This window comes from Dicentrarchus labrax, unplaced genomic scaffold (assembly GCF_905237075.1).
Source record: "Dicentrarchus labrax unplaced genomic scaffold, dlabrax2021, whole genome shotgun sequence".
Lineage (NCBI taxonomy): Eukaryota > Metazoa > Chordata > Actinopteri > Moronidae > Dicentrarchus > Dicentrarchus labrax.
The window spans coordinates 24989218-25007460 of record NW_026136708.1 but is presented as its reverse complement, the minus strand read 5'-3'; the positions used below and the strand labels follow the sequence as shown (position 1 = coordinate 25007460).

Sequence of the window (18243 nt, the reverse complement as noted above, 5' to 3'; positions counted from 1 at the left end):
GTCAGCAATAGTGCCTATTATTATGGTCTGAGATGCTGTTGCTCTAGTGTGACACCTAGTGGCAAGTGGATTTGGTACATAACCTTTAAAGGTGCATGCATTGCTCCCACTACCAGTGGTCAAACACTCCACCTGGTGACTTTAATTCATCCGTGACCTTGCCAGCTGGCCTCAAAGAGAGAATCTAAATCCCGGTCTGCCTTTGCCAGTTTAGAAATGAGATCCTTTTCCCACTGAAATCCAACCAGGCACTTTGTGTCAGGAACAGCAAATGGAAAAGCTTAATAAACTGGAAATTGCTTAAAATGCCACAGTGTTATTGCAAGTGTCAACCATTAGTTTATGAAATGCTGCAGAATATTACTTTTAATGGTGAACCACACTCACTAACCCTAAACATGAGCCAACTGTAACAGCTTCTGCTAATAATAAACATGTTTTTTTTCCCACTAATGGTGGTGAATTATGGTCGGCTGCATGATGTTGAGTCATTAGATTGATTATAGTTCATCAGCTACTGTCACCGCAGTGACACCCAGATAAAGACATACAGTGGAAACACACTGGCTACAAAATTCATGTTTTTATTTACACTGAAAGATAAAATGTGTTTTTCATTTGTTTATTTGTATTCTGAACACTTGGCTTCAATTTGGCTTAAGGGGGGTGATTAGCACTTTTTCTGCAAAAATAGCACACAGTAAAAACATGGAAATGTGTGCTTCTCTTATTGCAGACAATACATTTTGACAGCAGTGACAGTATATTTGAGTCCGCTACCTGGTGCTGAATGATTGGATTAATTATAGCTCATTATACTAATAGTTTTTTTTATCTCGCTCCATCCTGGCCAACATTTTCTGCTCCTCTAAAGGGCTCAGGAGGCCGGCAGAGCAGCACAAAGCAGCATTTATTTTCCCTCTAATCACAACATGCTGCTCAGAGGAAGATAACGGGGACAAAAGTAGACCAAGAAGAGAACAGATAAAGAAGGTAAAAGGCAGGAGAGAGAGGAAGAAGAACAAAAGTCGGGTAAATAAGAGACATAAAGAGGGTGAGAGGGATTGAGAAGAGGAAGAGGAGGAGCGGAAAGGACAGGATGAAGAAGACACAGCCCACGTCAGCATTTGCAACTACAACAACAATCATAATAATAATAATAATAATAATAATAGCTTTATTTATGTAGCACAGTATCATTGTGATACACTAAATGTAATTAAATATAGAAATAGAGGAATACCAAATAACATTAATAAGAGCAGACTAAAAGCCGTAAACATGAAATAAAATAAAATTTCACATTGAAACGATTTGCTCCTGGAGCTGAGCTATTTTATACATAAAATAAAAAAGAGCTTCCTCCACAGACAGTGCTGACATTTGAGTGAATGAATGAGTCAAAAAATGGAGGAAGCTATCAAATTAGCTGTGGCATCATTAAGTTTTATATAACCCTGTTCTGTTGAAATATAAACGGCTCCACAGAAGAAGATCCAGCATCAACAAAGTATGGAAGCCCATTCCTGCCAATGTGAAAAAAGATTCTGTAAGTCTGTAAGTCATTATAATGAGAAACCTTCACAAAACATTGGCTTTGAGATACTAAGTCAACTTAAAATGTTACTTTATATTGCTTTTATCTTTTAACCATCTTCAAAACGTGTCTTTTCAACATAGATTCGCCTAGCACATAGCATATCTGCATAAAGGAAAGGAGGAAGTTGACCAATGCTTCCTCAACTGTTATTGGAGAACAGAGCAAAAAGGGGCGGGACTTAGGAAGGGCCAACTTTCAACCTCTGTAGCACGAGTGCTGTGTGCAGAAGAAGTAAACGTACGATCCTGCGACTTCACGAGGAGCATGGAAGAAAGAAAGAGGTAGAGAAGAAGAAACGAGAGTGTGACTGGGAGAGAGGGAGGGAGGTGTGAAGGAGGAAAAGTGAAAGAAGAAAGGAGAAAGGTGGACCGTGACAGGGCACAATCCTCACCTCTTACCAACGGCATGCCATCCACGATTACTTGAACTGCTGCTCTTTCACTCGGCTGATTTGCTGACATTTTCTGGAACACATTCCTTCTGTTACAGTGTGTGTGTGTGTGTGTGTGTGTGTGTGTGTGTGTGTGGAGTCTCTGCTCTCACTGCCCGTTCTCCCACTCCCTCTGAAGGCCTGTGAATGTACAGTGTGTGTGGGCCGGAGCCGCGGCTCACTGTTACGTTTCGAGATGGCCAAAAGTTACTTGAGGAGCGTTTGATTTTTGGCTGCTGTACAAGCACACAGTTGGTTAGACAGACAGACTGTCCATGAAATAAAACATCAGGAATTTGATCCCTGCGAGCAGCCAATCCGCATCCCCCACAACCCACAGCGTCTGATTGATTGGAAGTCTGCATGCCATCAAAAGATAGCGTGAGAAAGTTTAAAAATGTCAGGGATTCATGTTCACCTAGCAAACATTTTGATGAACAGATTATCACATTAGTAGACTGGAGACTGTGTGATGCATGCTGGGATGAAGTTTAGAGACTACATGGATTGATGGATGATCATACGAGAGAATGTCCATATTTTTTTCACCCTGCTTTGCTGTGTGAGATTGTTGCCAGACTTTAAAATTTGAAATATGGCTATTCTTATTACAATTATAGGCTAGGATACCTCAATCACTTACTTCCTTTACTGTTACATATTTAGCCATACCAGTGACATCGCTCTGTGGATGGCTGTGTTGGTTGGTCGGTCCACCTCTTCTGGTCTGAAATATCTCAGCAGTTATTGAATGAATTGTCATGAAACTGGGCTCAGATATTGATGGTCCCCAGAGGATGAATCCCTCTGACTTTGATGATCCTCTTGTGACACCGAGAGGTCAAAGTTTCCACTTATCCTGAGAAATAGCTCAACATCTGCTGGATGGATCAGCACATATTTCTGTACAGACAATAATGGATCCAAACTGATTCTTAGTAAACCCTTAACTTTCCTCTAACGCCATCATCATCAAAATTGGAATTTGTCCAATATTCAGTTTTTTATCCAAATACCTGCAAAACTAATCACATTAATTAGCAAACATTACCGTGCTAACATGCTAAACTAAGATGGTGAACATGGTAACCATTATACCTGTTATGCATCAAGCCCCCAGAAGGAGCGGCATTTTGATGTAGTGGCCAAACGGTGTAATTACATCAACGCCGTCTGTTAGTTTGTTGATCCCATAAGCTTACATTGTGAAAGAAGCAGCTGTAAAACGGTGGATACATTTTTTTTGCGCGTCACAACACTCAAAATGACTTGAAAGTGTAAAAGAGCCGCATGATTTGATCATTTTATCCCCATTAAGAGGGCTAAACTGGAAGTTAGCAGCTCAGCTTAGGGAAGTCTCTAGTGGGCTCGCTCTATGGGCCCCAGAATGTGGAAGCATATGTGGAAGATCTGCACTGTGAACCAGGTTTTAACAATAAATTCTCACAATAAACTACTGTAACGTGTACATTTTTGCAATGCATGTCATTATTTGAATATTACAGGCAGATTTCACATCAAAATTGTTTAATTTTACAGTAATATTATGACTAATGGTTCATGTAGAAACACAATACATTACTGTGATCTTCATCTATATTACTGTAAGATAATAACTGTATGCCGCTATGAATTTACTGCAATTATCAGCCTGTAATTTACAGTAAAAGAACAATATTATATTTTAGTTTAGGGTAATTTTATTTGCAGAAATCAATCATGCACCACTGAGCAGATTCCATAAGAATAAATGGAGCCCGACCTACAATGCGGCATCTGCCTTATTACACACACACATTAGCATTTAGCTCTCAAAGCCGGTAGCATGGCTGTGACCTCTTATTCATGTTAACTTCTTGACCCCACGTTCTCTGTAAAATATAACATAAAACATTTAATCATGAAAGTGAAGATTTATGCACACTTTATTATATTTATATCACTTTATTTAGCATTTTATGTTTTCCTATATTCACTGTGTTTCACACCCTTTTCTGTATTCCTTTGTGTTTTGTAACAAGTATGACTTCAACTTGTATGCCTCATAACACTTGGAAACTACATTTCCCCAGAGGTGGAGCTTCTGCCACCAGGGTGAACACAGGTGTTTTGCGTACTGCCAATGATTGGGGCTGGTTATTTGCATTTTGTATGCTCTGATGAAGATCGGATAGGCCGAAAGCTAAATTAAGTGATACATTACATGGATCTAAGTGTGCAGAAATCTTCACTCTCAGTTTTGGACACATTGAGGCTTGCGGCATTTAAGCAAAGATTTTGTTGTGTGGAGCGATTCTAATCCTGCATGTGGTTAAATCTTGAAATGCTATATAGGCTAAAATAATCTCATCCAGAACTCTGAATAGCTGCCCACGTCTCAGACTTTTTGAAATATAAATAAACATCAATAACTACACAAGGTCAATTTCATAATAGAAAAACATTAAGTACTTATAAATATCTTGTCAAATTAACCAACTGACCTCAAATATCTAATTAAATTCCGTAATAGTACCCTCCATACCTCTGTAAGAATGCATCAGACTTAATATCAGTGCATTAATGTGTGACTTTTCTTGCTAACCTGTGCCATATTTAAACCAGGTTCCCTGATCATTTTAACTGATTAACCTTTTGTTTTTAATCTTCCCTCCCCTCCCTAAAGGTGTCTCCCTGCCCAGCATCACACCACTCACTACCAGCTGTGACTCCCCCGGACTGGGCTGCCCAGGTAGGAAACACATCTGCATAGTAGACACTGTCTTCACAACTGGTGATTGAAAATAACAAAAATGCTGAAAAACCTAAAGACAGTGCCTGAAATGGACTGGTACTCATTGGTACTGAGTACTGCTGCTTCTGAATAGCCTTACTTCTTATTGCATACTGGCACCTCCTGATGAGTCTAGGTACACACTCCTAAACGTAACGCTTGATTGTTTTTCCGATCGGCATATCGCGAAGACCTCCCCCTGGACTCTGACTGCCTGTAGTTTGTTGTCTTCGTTGGTTTGCCTGGTTAGGAGAACTTGGGGGTTTAACCACAAAATTGATGCAGTGTTTTTGAGAATCTATACAATATCACAAAATAAAATATCCCAATACTATTTTCGTCCACCCCTAGTGAATGTAGCTTTTACTGAGAAAACTGTGCTGAAAATGCATAAAACGGCCACAAGAATTAGGGTTAGGGTTGTGTTGAATTAGGGTGCTGGCACTTTTTTTGATCCAATTCAGGCACTTTTGAGAGACATTTATACATTTAAGTTAACTCTAATTTCAATTTGTAGTTAGAAGTTGTTTTATTTAAACAGCATTGAAACAACAGTTATGTAGATGTCTGTGGTCACTTTCACACCTGTTTCTGTCTTTTACTTTTGGTCGGTCTTGTGGACACATACAGATTTATTATTTAAACTACAAATCTTCAAATCAATACTCAACTGGGAACATAAGGTTTGCAGAAACTTCTGCATCAACCAATGATGGTATTTTTAAACAGAAAGTGGACAAATCCTCACAGATTCTTGGAAAAGAAACATTATTTTCCCCTCCAACTGTCAGGCGTTGCAGAAGTTTCACTTCTCACATTTATATTTCATCCATCAGAACAGCCCACTGTCAAATATTTCTTGAGCATTTCAGTTTTTCCCAGAACTCTGTTGTCCGTCAGCGATAACTACCATTCCTTGTGATATTTGGCAGTTTGGGGATTGAGCTCCAGTAACATCAAGGATTATTTCAAATGTACTTTAAGTCTTCTACAATACATTTGCAGCTATAAAGCTCATTTCACTTCCATGCCTGCTTTCATAACATCTAAGCCATGCTGAGTCTTTCAAGAAGTTTTCAGAAAGTTACAGCTGTTGTCCTAAGCACCTTTTGGTACTACGAGTGCATGTGTTGTTGTCATAGGCGAGAACCCTGTCAGTGTTCATACCTTCAATTATTTATTCAAGTACACAAAGAATGGAACCCCAAACCTGCTGCCAACTACGATCTAACTGAGGTTTCAATGCAAGTGAACCCAGTGGGAATCAAACTCTCAACCTTTGCAGCATCAGTTCCATACACTTCCCTTTCAGCTTTATATACGGTTTTTACTGTCAGTCTCTACTATATGTGCCTTGTTAACAGAGTCCCAGCGCCCCCAAGGTTTCCAGAACCCCCTAAAGCTGCTTAACCCCCAAAATGGATTCTGGATATCTTGTCAAGTGAAGCTGTCTTAACCTCAACCACACTTGGATTTGATTCACAGAAAATCCCCATTCCCCAAAGCCCTGCACATATTCTTCCCTCCGAACTTTCCAACAATACTGTCGGACTACTCTGAACAGGTGAAAAGATTTTAGTTTGAAGAGAACAGGAGATGTGGGGTGTTGAAGGATGAAAAAGGCAAAATGTAAGAAGACGGGAGGCAAAAAGAAGAAAAGGAAAGAGGAGAGGAGATGATAAAATGAAAGGAGAAAAAAATGAATAACAAACTGTAGTGTCTCCAGTGTTTGCATTTGCTGCTTTTCTCTGTTTTATGTGATTATAAACTGATCATTGATTAATCAAACAAAAGAAGCAGTTTTAGTAACCAAACAACTAAGGGAAAATGTGAATTTCTGTTCACTTCTGTTGTTATATGAGAGAGATGAGATGATGATGGAGATAGACACGAGATGAAGTCATTATAAGAGCTCGGGAAAACAATGTGTAAAACACGATGGAAATATAACATTTCTGTTTCATGTATGTTAGGAAGGTTATAGTGTCTTTGTCACTCCACATAGATCTGATGTGTTTGGCGCCGTTTTTAGTCTAGTGAGAAGTTTCAGTGGCCAGGGGCATGTTCAAATGGGGGGCCTGGGGTGAAATCTGATTGGCCAACCCCAAGTGCCACCACAATTTTCCTTCCCTCTTCCACTCTGCACTTTCAAAGGCTGTAGCAGACTCAGTTTTAAAGCTAAACTAGTGATATGAAACTAGATGACCTAATGCATCCAATGGTACCAAACATGTCATGCTAGCATGTTGGGAAGGCGTCTAAATAATGCTTCAAAGATTTGGCGATGAAAAAAACAGGTATGGCCATTTTCAAAGGGATGCCTTCACCTCTCACCTCAAGATATCTAATGAAAATGGCTTCTATGGATACCCACGAGTCTCCCCTTTGCAGACAGGCCAACTTTATGCTAATCCCATTCAGTTTTTTGCATGTGAAGTCAAGTGCAGTTGAATATTCCTGCATACTGGGGTTCATGACACTTTGCACTTTGTCGCGATTTGTTTTGTCAATATGCCAACTTTTCCACCTCAGCCAAGCTGAAAACCTTTTGTGGACATTTTCACTTTTATTCACATTTCTGGTGTTTTCCACACAGGTTTTTTTATGCACAAACATAAAACAGGGGGATGGAAATGCACTTATAAATGAAAAAGAATATGGGTTTTTTGTGGAGGTTTTTGTTATCCAGATAAAGGATCTAAGGGTAGTGTCATGCGTTTTACAGATTGTAAAGTGATTTATGATTTTGGCCTGTATAAATGAAATGAACTTGCCTTGAGAAGAAAACAAGGATAGGAATCTCAGTCAAGTTGGTTGAAAAACCAGGAAACAGATACTCCACTCAAGTGTCGGCAAGTAGAGAGGTTGCAGTTCAATAATCATTTACATTCTGCCGGTCCCTCTCACCAAACAATGTGGAAAAGAGTCTCCTCGAGTCTGTTAATGACATTTTCCTTAAATGACCCCACTGTGTCCTGAGAGGAACTTACGTGAAGGAACCAGAAGAAAACCACCCCAGGGTGCTGTTCAGCTGCAGCCATGAGCCCCTTGCTGTTCAGCCAAAACCATTAAAACTGGAATAATGTCCATGCACAGATCGTGGCCTAAAGAAAATCTCACTCGAGCCAATCACCTTTGCTCCAGGAGGTCACGTGATCTGGAACTAGAACTTGAACAGAAGCTTGGGGCCAGCTGACGATGTGACCCAACCCCACTCTCTAAATGTCAGTTCTCACACTATCCTATGGAGGCTTCAGAGGGACATTTTTCTAAAGGTCAGTTTTTGTGGGATTGTGCTCATGAGAGGAAAAAAGCCAATTAAACTACAGCTTGTCTTCCAGAATATAAATGACTATAGCAACCCAGGCAAGTCAACAGGCCATGGGAGAGCACTCACAGGGTTATATGTTAAATCCTTGAGCTGGTTTGGTCTATAGAGTGCAGGCACATAAAGAGCAGCACCTCCGGTGTCAGTGTCTTGATCTTTTGATTGAATGCCAGGCTTTGCTTTCACCTGAACCCCTGTGGAGAATCGGTGCTCCGTAACCATACAAGGCAGCTGGACTCGAGCTTGAGATCACAAGATCATGCAGGAATCCATCATGCCAGGCTTCAAGCTCTGCACACAGAAGTGATCGCGGTTGGTGCTGTGGTATCAAAGTCCCACCCATACGCCTGGCCTACTTAATCCTGTCAATCATGACATGAAACCTCCTTTTTATACCTTCAAAAAAAAAAAAATTAAAAACCAACTGATCTGAAAAATGAACACTTGGACATAAATCAGCGAACAGAACTACCTACGGTACCAGTACTGGTATTGATTCAAAAATGAGAGGTAACAAACGCTAATAAGTGGGAAAACCATGAACCACGGAACGCATTTCAAATTGGTCGGGCCCATCAGCAACACAGTATCACTGATAAAAATCATTAGTTTCATTTTCAGTAAACTTTAGCTAACAAAGTGGCAAAGAATGGCAAACGTTTGATTTACATCACATGACACAATTAGCCATGTTTTTGAATTTCTTCATTTATTGCTTTCTTAAAGGCTGTGGTCACAGAGTGTGATATATGTGGCTACCATAGACTGTACACTTAAAAAAGCAACTACCGAAGAATTTTATTCAAAAGTAGGTCTGGCTCCGGCCCTACTGCGACCTTGCTGGTTCTCAGCCCTTTGGGGCAAATGCTTTAAAAGAAGACTGAAAATACAAAAAAAGCAACCTGCCACAATGCATTTCTACTTTTAAAGTTTCTGCACTGAAGATGATCATGCAGCTTCACAACCATTCATCATCCTCTGCATCTTTCTCTCTCTCATCCCAACCCCTTGTCACTACCGCCAGCCGCTTCCTCTCCCGCCACTTCATCCACTGACTCCACTAACACCATCCATGCTACTAATGCCACCGCCCACGGTAAGCAACCCTCATCCTCGCCCTCCTCAGCCTTCTCCCAATATCCTTCTGACTCCCTTCTCCCTCTTTTTCAGCTGCTCCTTCTTCACTTCCTTCTGTCTTCCCTTTTTACTCCAGCGCTGTCCTTTTGCTTTTTGATCACCCTCTTATTCCTCCCCCTGCTCTAGTTTTTCAGCCTCCTTCTTTCTGTTTCATAAAATGCTAATTTATGTTGTTCAGCTGCTATGCTGATAACCTTTGACAGTTTATCGAAAAACTTTTACTAAATCCACAGGGACATTTTTAGTCCCCTTCTCCAAGATAAACTTGGGGGCTCATATAAGATTCAAAAGGAATACTTCTTTTCATGGAAGTCATTTAGAGGTCATTACCAAAAAAACAATGATCGTTAATGGGTTTTTCTAAAGAAAAAATCAGAACCAGGGAAGTTGTGCCATGTTTGACCTTTTCAAGGACCTGTGTAAAATTGCTTGGAGCTATTTGATTTTTCCTGCACCTTTCGGAAAGTAAAACCCTCTATTATTAATTTCTTCACTCTATTATTCATTATCTATCTGCATGGGAGAAGATTCTGCTAATTTTGCTCTGATAAATTGGTCCAGATGAACGTGTTTGACTCCGGAGGATTAGAGTCTAGATAAATATTATCACCACTACCACTGCATTAAAAAATGAGTTAATCAAATCTTTTCATTAGTTAATTAGCCTTTCTGTCATTCTTTTTTCATCTGAGGAGTTGTAGTGGTGAATGCAAATCTGCTCTTGTTCTTTGATTTGGATAATATGGGTTTTTTGTTGTAACAAAGGACAGTTCACAGTGGAGTTTTAAATATGCAGCTCAGGTGAAACAGGAAATACCCTGTACATGGCGCATTCATTTTTAACATAAGCATGTTGGAGGTTTTATTTATATGCATTTAAAAAGTCGTCAAAGTGTTGGAAGTATTTTCAGGAGCACCGGGCGTTCCTTATCTGCACTTGGCGAAATAAAAACTATTTTGTTTTCCATGTGTGGTTCCTCTCGTTCTGCTGTATCCTTTGATTTGTCATCTTCAGTTCTCCCCTCCATCACTTCATCCCCATCCACCAGCACAACCAGCTCCTTCTCTGGTAAGGCTTCATCTGCTTCGCTGCTTTATTGTTTGTGACTTTCCATTAAAACAAAAAAAAGTCAATTACAGAATGCTTCTTCCCTAAATTTGACTGTTTTCAGGGTGGAAAAGTCATACTAAATGAGAACAATAGTGTTCTTAATTGAAACCTAGACTCATTTTTGAAATTTATTGTAGAAAATATTCCAACAGTGGGGTTCAATTTTGCGTATTATTATGACACACTCGACTCAGCATGACTCCACTGAATTATGATAGGAAATACAAAGGAATTTCTGAAACACTGGGTCCTTGGTTTTAAACAAAAAAGCAGACAAAAGCAGCTTCTCACTGAGTGTCAAACGATATTGCAAAATTGGTCCGGCCCATACACTCAGCCCAAATACAGCAATGAATTACGGTCCACATGTGGGCCAGATCTGGTAGCCACATATGGCCCATGACACAGCCACATCTCAGCCAAATGTATGACCATAGCTGGCCCTGTTTAGAAATCTTTTTTTGACAAATGTTCAGTGTTATGGGCCATAAATGCATTGTAAAACCAGAAGAGTTCATTTAATTGTTGAAACTGATTGCATCAAAAATCTTACATTAAACTAAACTCCATTTTGTAAGTTAAAAGACATTCTTGTCTAAGTAGCTTTGGTAATTTTAATTGACACTGAATTAATTTTTATTTGTACTGTGAAAACAAAACACCTAGTAAAAAGTATTTAATCAGGAATGTTTCTGTAACTTTAAACACAAGTTAGTAAGTAAAATTTTTTTAAAAAGCTGCTAATGAAGAACAAAAAAAATGTCATTTGTGTTAATCTTTTATGTAATGTAATGTTTAAAGAATTGTTTTTTTGTTTGTTTGTTTGTTTTTTTAAATAACTTATCACATTACAGTGTGGCTACCAGGGGCCCATATGTGGACTATAACTCATTGGCATAGCTAAGTGAGCTATGTAGGCTCTCATTGGGCGGGACCAATTTTGCTATTTTAGGAATTTCCAAAAACAATCACCTTTGAAATTAAATTGACCCAAAGATGCTTTTGGAAAACAAAGTTAATGCACCAAATGTCAAAAATTCTTACCTTGATCAACATTTCTTTTTCATTGAATAAAGAAAGACTTTTGAGATTGGACCTATAACCAAACAGACTATAGGAACTTTGCCCCATTAACATGGTTTGGTTGTGTTTTGTGATACTGACATGCTTACTCATTGTGCTAATCAGTTATGCCTGCCACTACCATTGACATCACCACCAGCACTGCTACCCCTGCATCTCCTTCCACTAACGTTGCTTCAACCAGCAGCACAGCACATGGTAAGGTAGCTAACCATATCTCAATATTGTCGCTACTTAACGTCGCAACATACTGAATTGGACGTTGTTTCCATCCACTATCGTTACGCAAATGATAGGAGTTAGTTGACGAGATGAGCAGTAGGTGGCACCAATTCTCCAGTCAAAAAAACAGAAGAAGAGGACGCCACAAATGGACAAGAGTTAGGAGGGTTACTTTAAAAATGTAATCCCGTAGAATTACAAATGACCTGTTAAGAATATGTAGTATCACAGTATTAAAGTAACGTAACTTGATTACTTTCCGTTACTTCTGGATTACATCAACACTAAATATGCAAATATCTTACTCCCCAAGCCTAATGGTGAAAAACCATAAAAGAAATAATACATTTCTGTTAGTTTCATGTATTAATGTGAGGAAGGTTCAATCCCATCTGAAGAATTTCAAGAACTTATTAAGAATTTATTCGGACAAAGTGTTTGTGTGTACTAGTTAGCGCATTTTCTGAAAAAAACCCCACCTCAAGCAAATGTAAAAACTTTTTTGCAAAATGGAGGAAAATTTTTTATTTATTTAGCTGTTTCCATAAAACTCTTCTGATACTTTCTTCAAAACGTGCTTCCTGTAAAATAGATTGATGTCCCCAAAATGTAGGTGTGTTTTCAGGTCAAGTCAAGTATACGCATACACTCACAAGTCTATAAAATTATCAATGATGTGATGAGAACCCGCTCGCAGATTGGTGCATAATCTACCCACAGCATGTGTCTATTAAACTGACTGATAATCTGTGATTGTTTACTTCCCGTGTAGCCCAACAGACAACCAGCAGCACGTCAACTGTTTCATCTGCTACCACTAACCACCCAGCTACTAACCCCACAACGCATGGTAAGAGCAACAATACTGGAGTGAAGGCTGACTAGTTTTAATCTGGGTGGCAGGTACCGAAACAATAGCATATTCTACCACCACTGAGTACATTGTTTCTGAACATAAATAATTTAACTATATATGTAATTGTGTAGGCCTACAGTTGTGCCATGCACTCAGTAGTGGAAAAAAATTGCCCTTAAAAAGCTAAACCGCAATAAGTCTGAGTAGTAAAACTGAAGGGAAATTCACTTAAATTCAGTTTATTTCCCAACCTGGTTAAATGATTATGTGTACAACTGAGCCTTTGATGGTATGGATTTTAAGCCCTGGTCATCATGTTAGATATTTAATACACTTAAAAAAAAAAAAAAAAAATTAAAATGTATAGAATACTAAACCAGTTATTAATGTTTGAAACAACTTGTATGCATAAAATATAGCTGTAACTGGAACAATTTAAGCATTAGAAAAGAAAAATTGTGTAGTAACTCATTTATGGTTAAGATAAAGATAGATAAGATAAGTTAATTGTACTTAAAACTAGTAAGTAGCCTACATTACACTCATATGCAAAATTTTTACAAACTTATTTTAAAATGTGTTAACAGAAATAATCTGAATAAAGTCATTTAAATGCATCTTCTTTATAGTAATCTTAAATTGAATTTACTCAGTTTTCTTTCACTAAAGCAAATTCTTACATTACCTGTCAAAAAAGTCGATAAAAACTATTTACAATTCATCGATTATCAAAACGGTAGCCAGTTAATTTTGGGGCTTTGGGGCTTAAATTTTTGGTCACTTGAAGTCAGCTTAAAGAAAATAAATCAGTGAAACAAACTGGAATTAAATCACCTATACTTAAAATACTGCATAGTTCACTCAAAACAACTGAATTATTACAATTCATTTTTGAGTTGGGTTTAATTCATAGGAATGAGTTTTGAAGGATTAAGTTATGTTAGCTTAGTTCATGCTGTTAGGCTTTACAGTGTATAGCTATCTTTGCATTATGCTGATACTTTACATCTCTAACACGATCATACTACTACCATTAAACTCATCCCTTCTGACTCCTCCTCTCTCTCTTTCTTTTGGCCTCCTCCCTTTTCTTTTCTCCTCTCATTCCATCTCCACAAACAGTTCCAGCAACGACTCCTTCACTGCTGCTAACTACTAACCAACCAACCACTAACATAGCTGCATCATCTTGGGGTAAGAAACACACTTACCGAGGTCGCACACTCTTCTCTTTTCATTCCTGTTTACTTTTTCCCACTCGTTTTGGAGTTTGGATTTTTCCTGCTGTTGTTTGAACTCCTGTTACGTAACGTACTTTGATTTATCTCACTAGTGACTTGGCGCGATATCTCTCTGATTTAGTTACATTTTGTTCAGGTTCTTTGTTTCATAATCTTCAGTAATAGCTGCTTTAGTTGTGTTACTAACAATTGAATACATAAAACAACCGGACTTCGTCATACAAATACTCTTTCTGGTTTGGTTTCCTCTCATATGGTACACATCTTTTATTGTTTTAGCTTTGATACTTACTTTTCTTATTCTTTTGTTGGGCTTTTATTTCTATTATTGTAATCAAGGTACAGTGTTCCTATACTGACATTTGGAAATTTGGAATGTGAAGGTGTCAGAACTATTACTACTACTTCTGATAATTGTTTTTTTTACTCAAGGAATGGGAGCTTTCTTTGATTTATGCTTATCTATCTGTAGATAGTCATCGTGGTGTATGAAATGTTAGTGTTATTCCAGAACATTGCAATCAAGAATGTGTTAGATATTTTGTAGTTTTATTTGCATCTTTACATATTTCTGCATTCTGCTGATAATGAACATTTCATCTCCACAAACAGGAGAGTTACTTGTTACATGCTCTTTTACAGCATTGCTGTGTTTCACATTTCTACTTCTCTCACTGAGGAATTTGGATTTTTGATGCGATATCTTTCTGATTTAGTTCAATTGCATTCAGGTTCTTTGTTTCATAATGATCAGTACCACCTGTAATGTCGGCTTCCCCTGTTATATTAACAACTGAGTCCATAAAATAACTCAACCTTGTCATACAAATACTTTCATATACAAACATTTACATAATCCTTTACCATTTTAGCTTGTTCGCTATTATTCATGCTTTGATCCTTTCCTGCTATATTTGTTTGATTTTTACTCTTATAATTGTATATTTTCTCTGACGTGAAGTGAAGAAAATCAATTGCATAATCAAAGTGAAGTTTTCTTATACTCACACTTATAGTGATTATTAGGGATGTCTCTGGTGTAAAGGTGCTTCTTAATCTCCACTGTGTATACTGCAGCTTTGAGTTTGTTGCTTGAAAATACTTTTAATTACTTTTATTTATTATATGTAACCTGCTTTTTCACCATAATGGCGTCTGGTTTGCTGTGCTGTGTCCTGGTGACAGCAAAGGACTCCTTCTCTCCTGCCGCTGTACTTACTGCTGGTCCAGCTGCTCCCAACAGAAGACTCAGGCATGTTTTTGGATTAACTTCCGCTGGATCCCCTATTTCTCAGGCACCCAGACCTCCAGCTCCTGCGGCTACCACAATCAGACAAACTAGACCTGCTTTTGTTTTCAGCCCCCATGGAAGAGGCTCTCATCGTAGGTCCCTTGCATCCAGTCAGTTAAGGGCTCCAACCCAAGCCTATGGTCTCATAGAACCCAGACTCTTAGCTCCAGTCCCAGGTCGACCCGAACCCTCTCACCCTATACCTCCAGCCTCCCTCCCCAGGTACCCAGGCCATCACAGCTCCAAGACCTCCCTGGGGTTCATCTCCACCCCTTTGGTCTGGCAAGGTAGGAAGAGGCCAACTGGAGGAAGGCACCCGACTGCCACCAGAATATCACCCAGACCAGTGGCTCACATCACAAAACCCGCTGCACAGCCAACTGAACTCAAATACACAACCAGGCCTGCATACACAATGCAAAAAGGTGGATTTAAACACACAACTGCGTTAAGAAACACAACACACATGTTGGCATATGCAACACGCACAACTTCCCACTTACATGCTTCAACTCAAACTACATCACGACCAATCTCCAACAAGGAGACCCCTGCAACCACCCAAGACTCAAAACTCACTCCTGAAACAGGGGTGTTAAGAGACGATGAATTAGATGTAAAGGCATCTTCCTCAGCAATAGTGGCAGCACCCCTGGCATCGTCATCATCGTCATCTTTGTTGTCATCATCATCTGCACTCAGCAATAGAAAGAACAAACCTGTGGCGGCACAGTGGTCGCTGCTGAGCATGACCAGTGGGGAAAACCAAACAGTTGCCATGGGTAACTGGACAAATCCTCTGGAACCACTGGGTGATGAGTACTCGTCAGGGTCAGAACCATTTGTGTATGATTTGACTGAGCTCTCGGAGGAGGACGGTACTTTTAGCTTGTACAAGTTTGATGCTGCCTACTCCTTGGATGAACCTGCCACCATCTCTTCAGCCTTTACAGGCCCTGACGCCAAAAACCAACAATCATTCAACATATCAGATCCTCAAGGTGCTTTGCTTCCTGTCACACACCCCTTAACTGCTTCTGACGGTGGCAGCGAAATGCTCGTCCAAAGACATTTCCACAATGATTCGGAAACCCCCGCAAGCGGCCTAGCAGCAGGCAGCGAACTTTATCTAAACCACTCAAGAGATATGTTGATGCCAGGAACAGTTACATTCATCAGCAGGTCTCAAATTCCTACACCGACAGTTTCTCAGACTTTGACAGTAGCTCAAACCCACCACGGGGATCCAAGCAACACTAATTCAAGTGGACAAAAGCAACAGGAAACTTCTTACACACAAGCTGTCACTCAGCCACTGGAAACATCAACATTTCAACCAACACCCTCTCTTCTTATTCCCCCCCTTTCATCCTTTTTCTTCATACAGCCAACACCTTCTTTGCCCATGGTACAACTAAGCTCCTCTGCTTTCCTCACAGATGAGATTTTCCCAAAGCAGATCTTTTCTTCTTCGTCACCACAGAAGGAAGAACTGACCCAGATATCCTATTCCTCACTTTCTGTAAATCCCCTGGGCAGTGTGTACGAAACAGACATTACTAGAAGTGATGTTGACCTTGCAGTGGCCAGAAGTAGACTGATTATCAATGTGTATACAAGTGAAGACATATCTCCTGTCTCCTTTCCTTCTCCCATTCTTTCCCAAACTTTCTCTTCTAACATTTTTGCATTCCCTGTTGACATCTACACCTCATCTACCCTCCTACCTCTAATCCCCTCTTCTCTTCCCTCCTCTCATGCCATCACTCTATCTGCTCCATCATCTGTCTCCCCTGTCCCATTAAAAATTCCAACTTTGCCTCCCCTCACTCCTCTGTCATCCTCTCCTCCCCTCTGGTCCACCACCATTCCTCTTCCACTCTCTGCTGATCCACAGCAGCCCTCCCTATTCCTATCCTCCTCTCCCCAGGATGTGGAACAAAGGCTTTCAGAGGCAGATGGCGTTGTTGAATCTGCTCACGTTCCAGAGTCAGATGGAGTTAGCGGGAACTTTCAGCCTTCTGTGTTGACATCTCTTTCTCTGCCCTCAAACCTTCAAAGGGACTTTGTGGCGACAAGAGTTGACATAGCATCCTCGTTGTCTCTTCCTCTCTTTTCTAAAGCCCAAACTGAATCTCAGATGCCAGTTGTTGAAGGTGCACTGCTGCCGGAATACCGCTTACTCTTTGCAGAAGAGTCCTCTAACAATATGTCAGAATCGTTTACAAGTCAATTGCCCTACCCTGAGGGTACTCAGCTCCTTGATACCCAATCAGGTCTGTTTGCCCATTCAGGTGGGATTATTTTAGACTCCTCTTTTAGTCAAATCAACCCAACTCCCTCAGGATTATCTGTGGAGAATTTGGCATCCAGTACTGTTGTACTCTCATCAGTTTTCACCCCCCAGACACACCCAGCTCTGTCACAGTTAGAGCTGCTGGACCTTGAGTTGGGTTCATCAGTGGTTTTGTGGCCATCTTCTCATGCAGCCAGTCTGTCAGTCAGTCAGTTCTTGGCTCACTCTGATCAGAGAGATTTGAGCGACATATATACTCTGCAAGATGAGCCACGTCCAGTGAATAAGTCTGCCATAGGCTTTACATCACTGACAACAGCTGGCATTTGGGCCTCTGAAAGCACCCCGGCTCTGCTCCAGGCAGATATTGATAGAATGCAAAGTTTGCACTCTGCTTTTTTGTCTACCATTTCTTCTTCCTCTTCAAATCCATTCCTTTCAACTTGGAGTCCCCTTTCTCATCACCTTGACAACCTGTCTCTCACTGTATCTTCAGAGGCCGCTGCTACAGTGATGCAAGGGGTGGCAGAACGGATGGTGGGAGAGGAAACTGCAGTTTCCTCCCCTTATCCCGTAGTTGAGAACTCTCTTCTCTTGGCTCAGACGTCTTCATCTGGGTCACAAGACAGACATACATCAAGCCTGACCTTTAATAGATATCCATGGAGGCTGCAGCATACAATCTCCCATTTCATCGACAACCAGGTGAATACAAACACCGCCGCTGGTGCTCACTCTAACTCCAGGGGCTCCCAGGCACTCACTGGCCATGACGATGCATTTAATCACCCCACTTCCCGCGTGTTGACTCCATCTGTCATGGCAACAACCCAGACACTGGCACTCCACGTCAGCCCAAGTGCACAGCTTGACAC

At 40.1% G+C, this 18243-nt stretch overlaps 1 protein-coding gene across 17 annotated transcripts in view; it reads left to right on the top strand.

The window, feature by feature from the left end:
• Window positions 1–18243, top strand: part of adgrg6 (adhesion G protein-coupled receptor G6) — a 110106-nt gene that overhangs the window by 49268 nt on the left and 42595 nt on the right. For 5 of the 17 annotated variants that reach the window (XM_051408792.1, XM_051408790.1, XM_051408805.1 and 2 more), the window contains 6 exons: window positions 4696–4761; window positions 9156–9227; window positions 10284–10337; window positions 11568–11660; window positions 12457–12534; window positions 13663–13734. In XM_051408792.1, coding sequence (XP_051264752.1) covers window positions 4696–4761; window positions 9156–9227; window positions 10284–10337; window positions 11568–11660; window positions 12457–12534; window positions 13663–13734 — 435 coding nt within the window. The remainder of the gene's footprint in view (window positions 1–4695; window positions 4762–9155; window positions 9228–10283; window positions 10338–11567; window positions 11661–12456; window positions 12535–13662; window positions 13735–18243) is intronic. The other 12 variants (XM_051408795.1, XM_051408796.1, XM_051408802.1 and 9 more) reach the window with 9 other exon arrangements.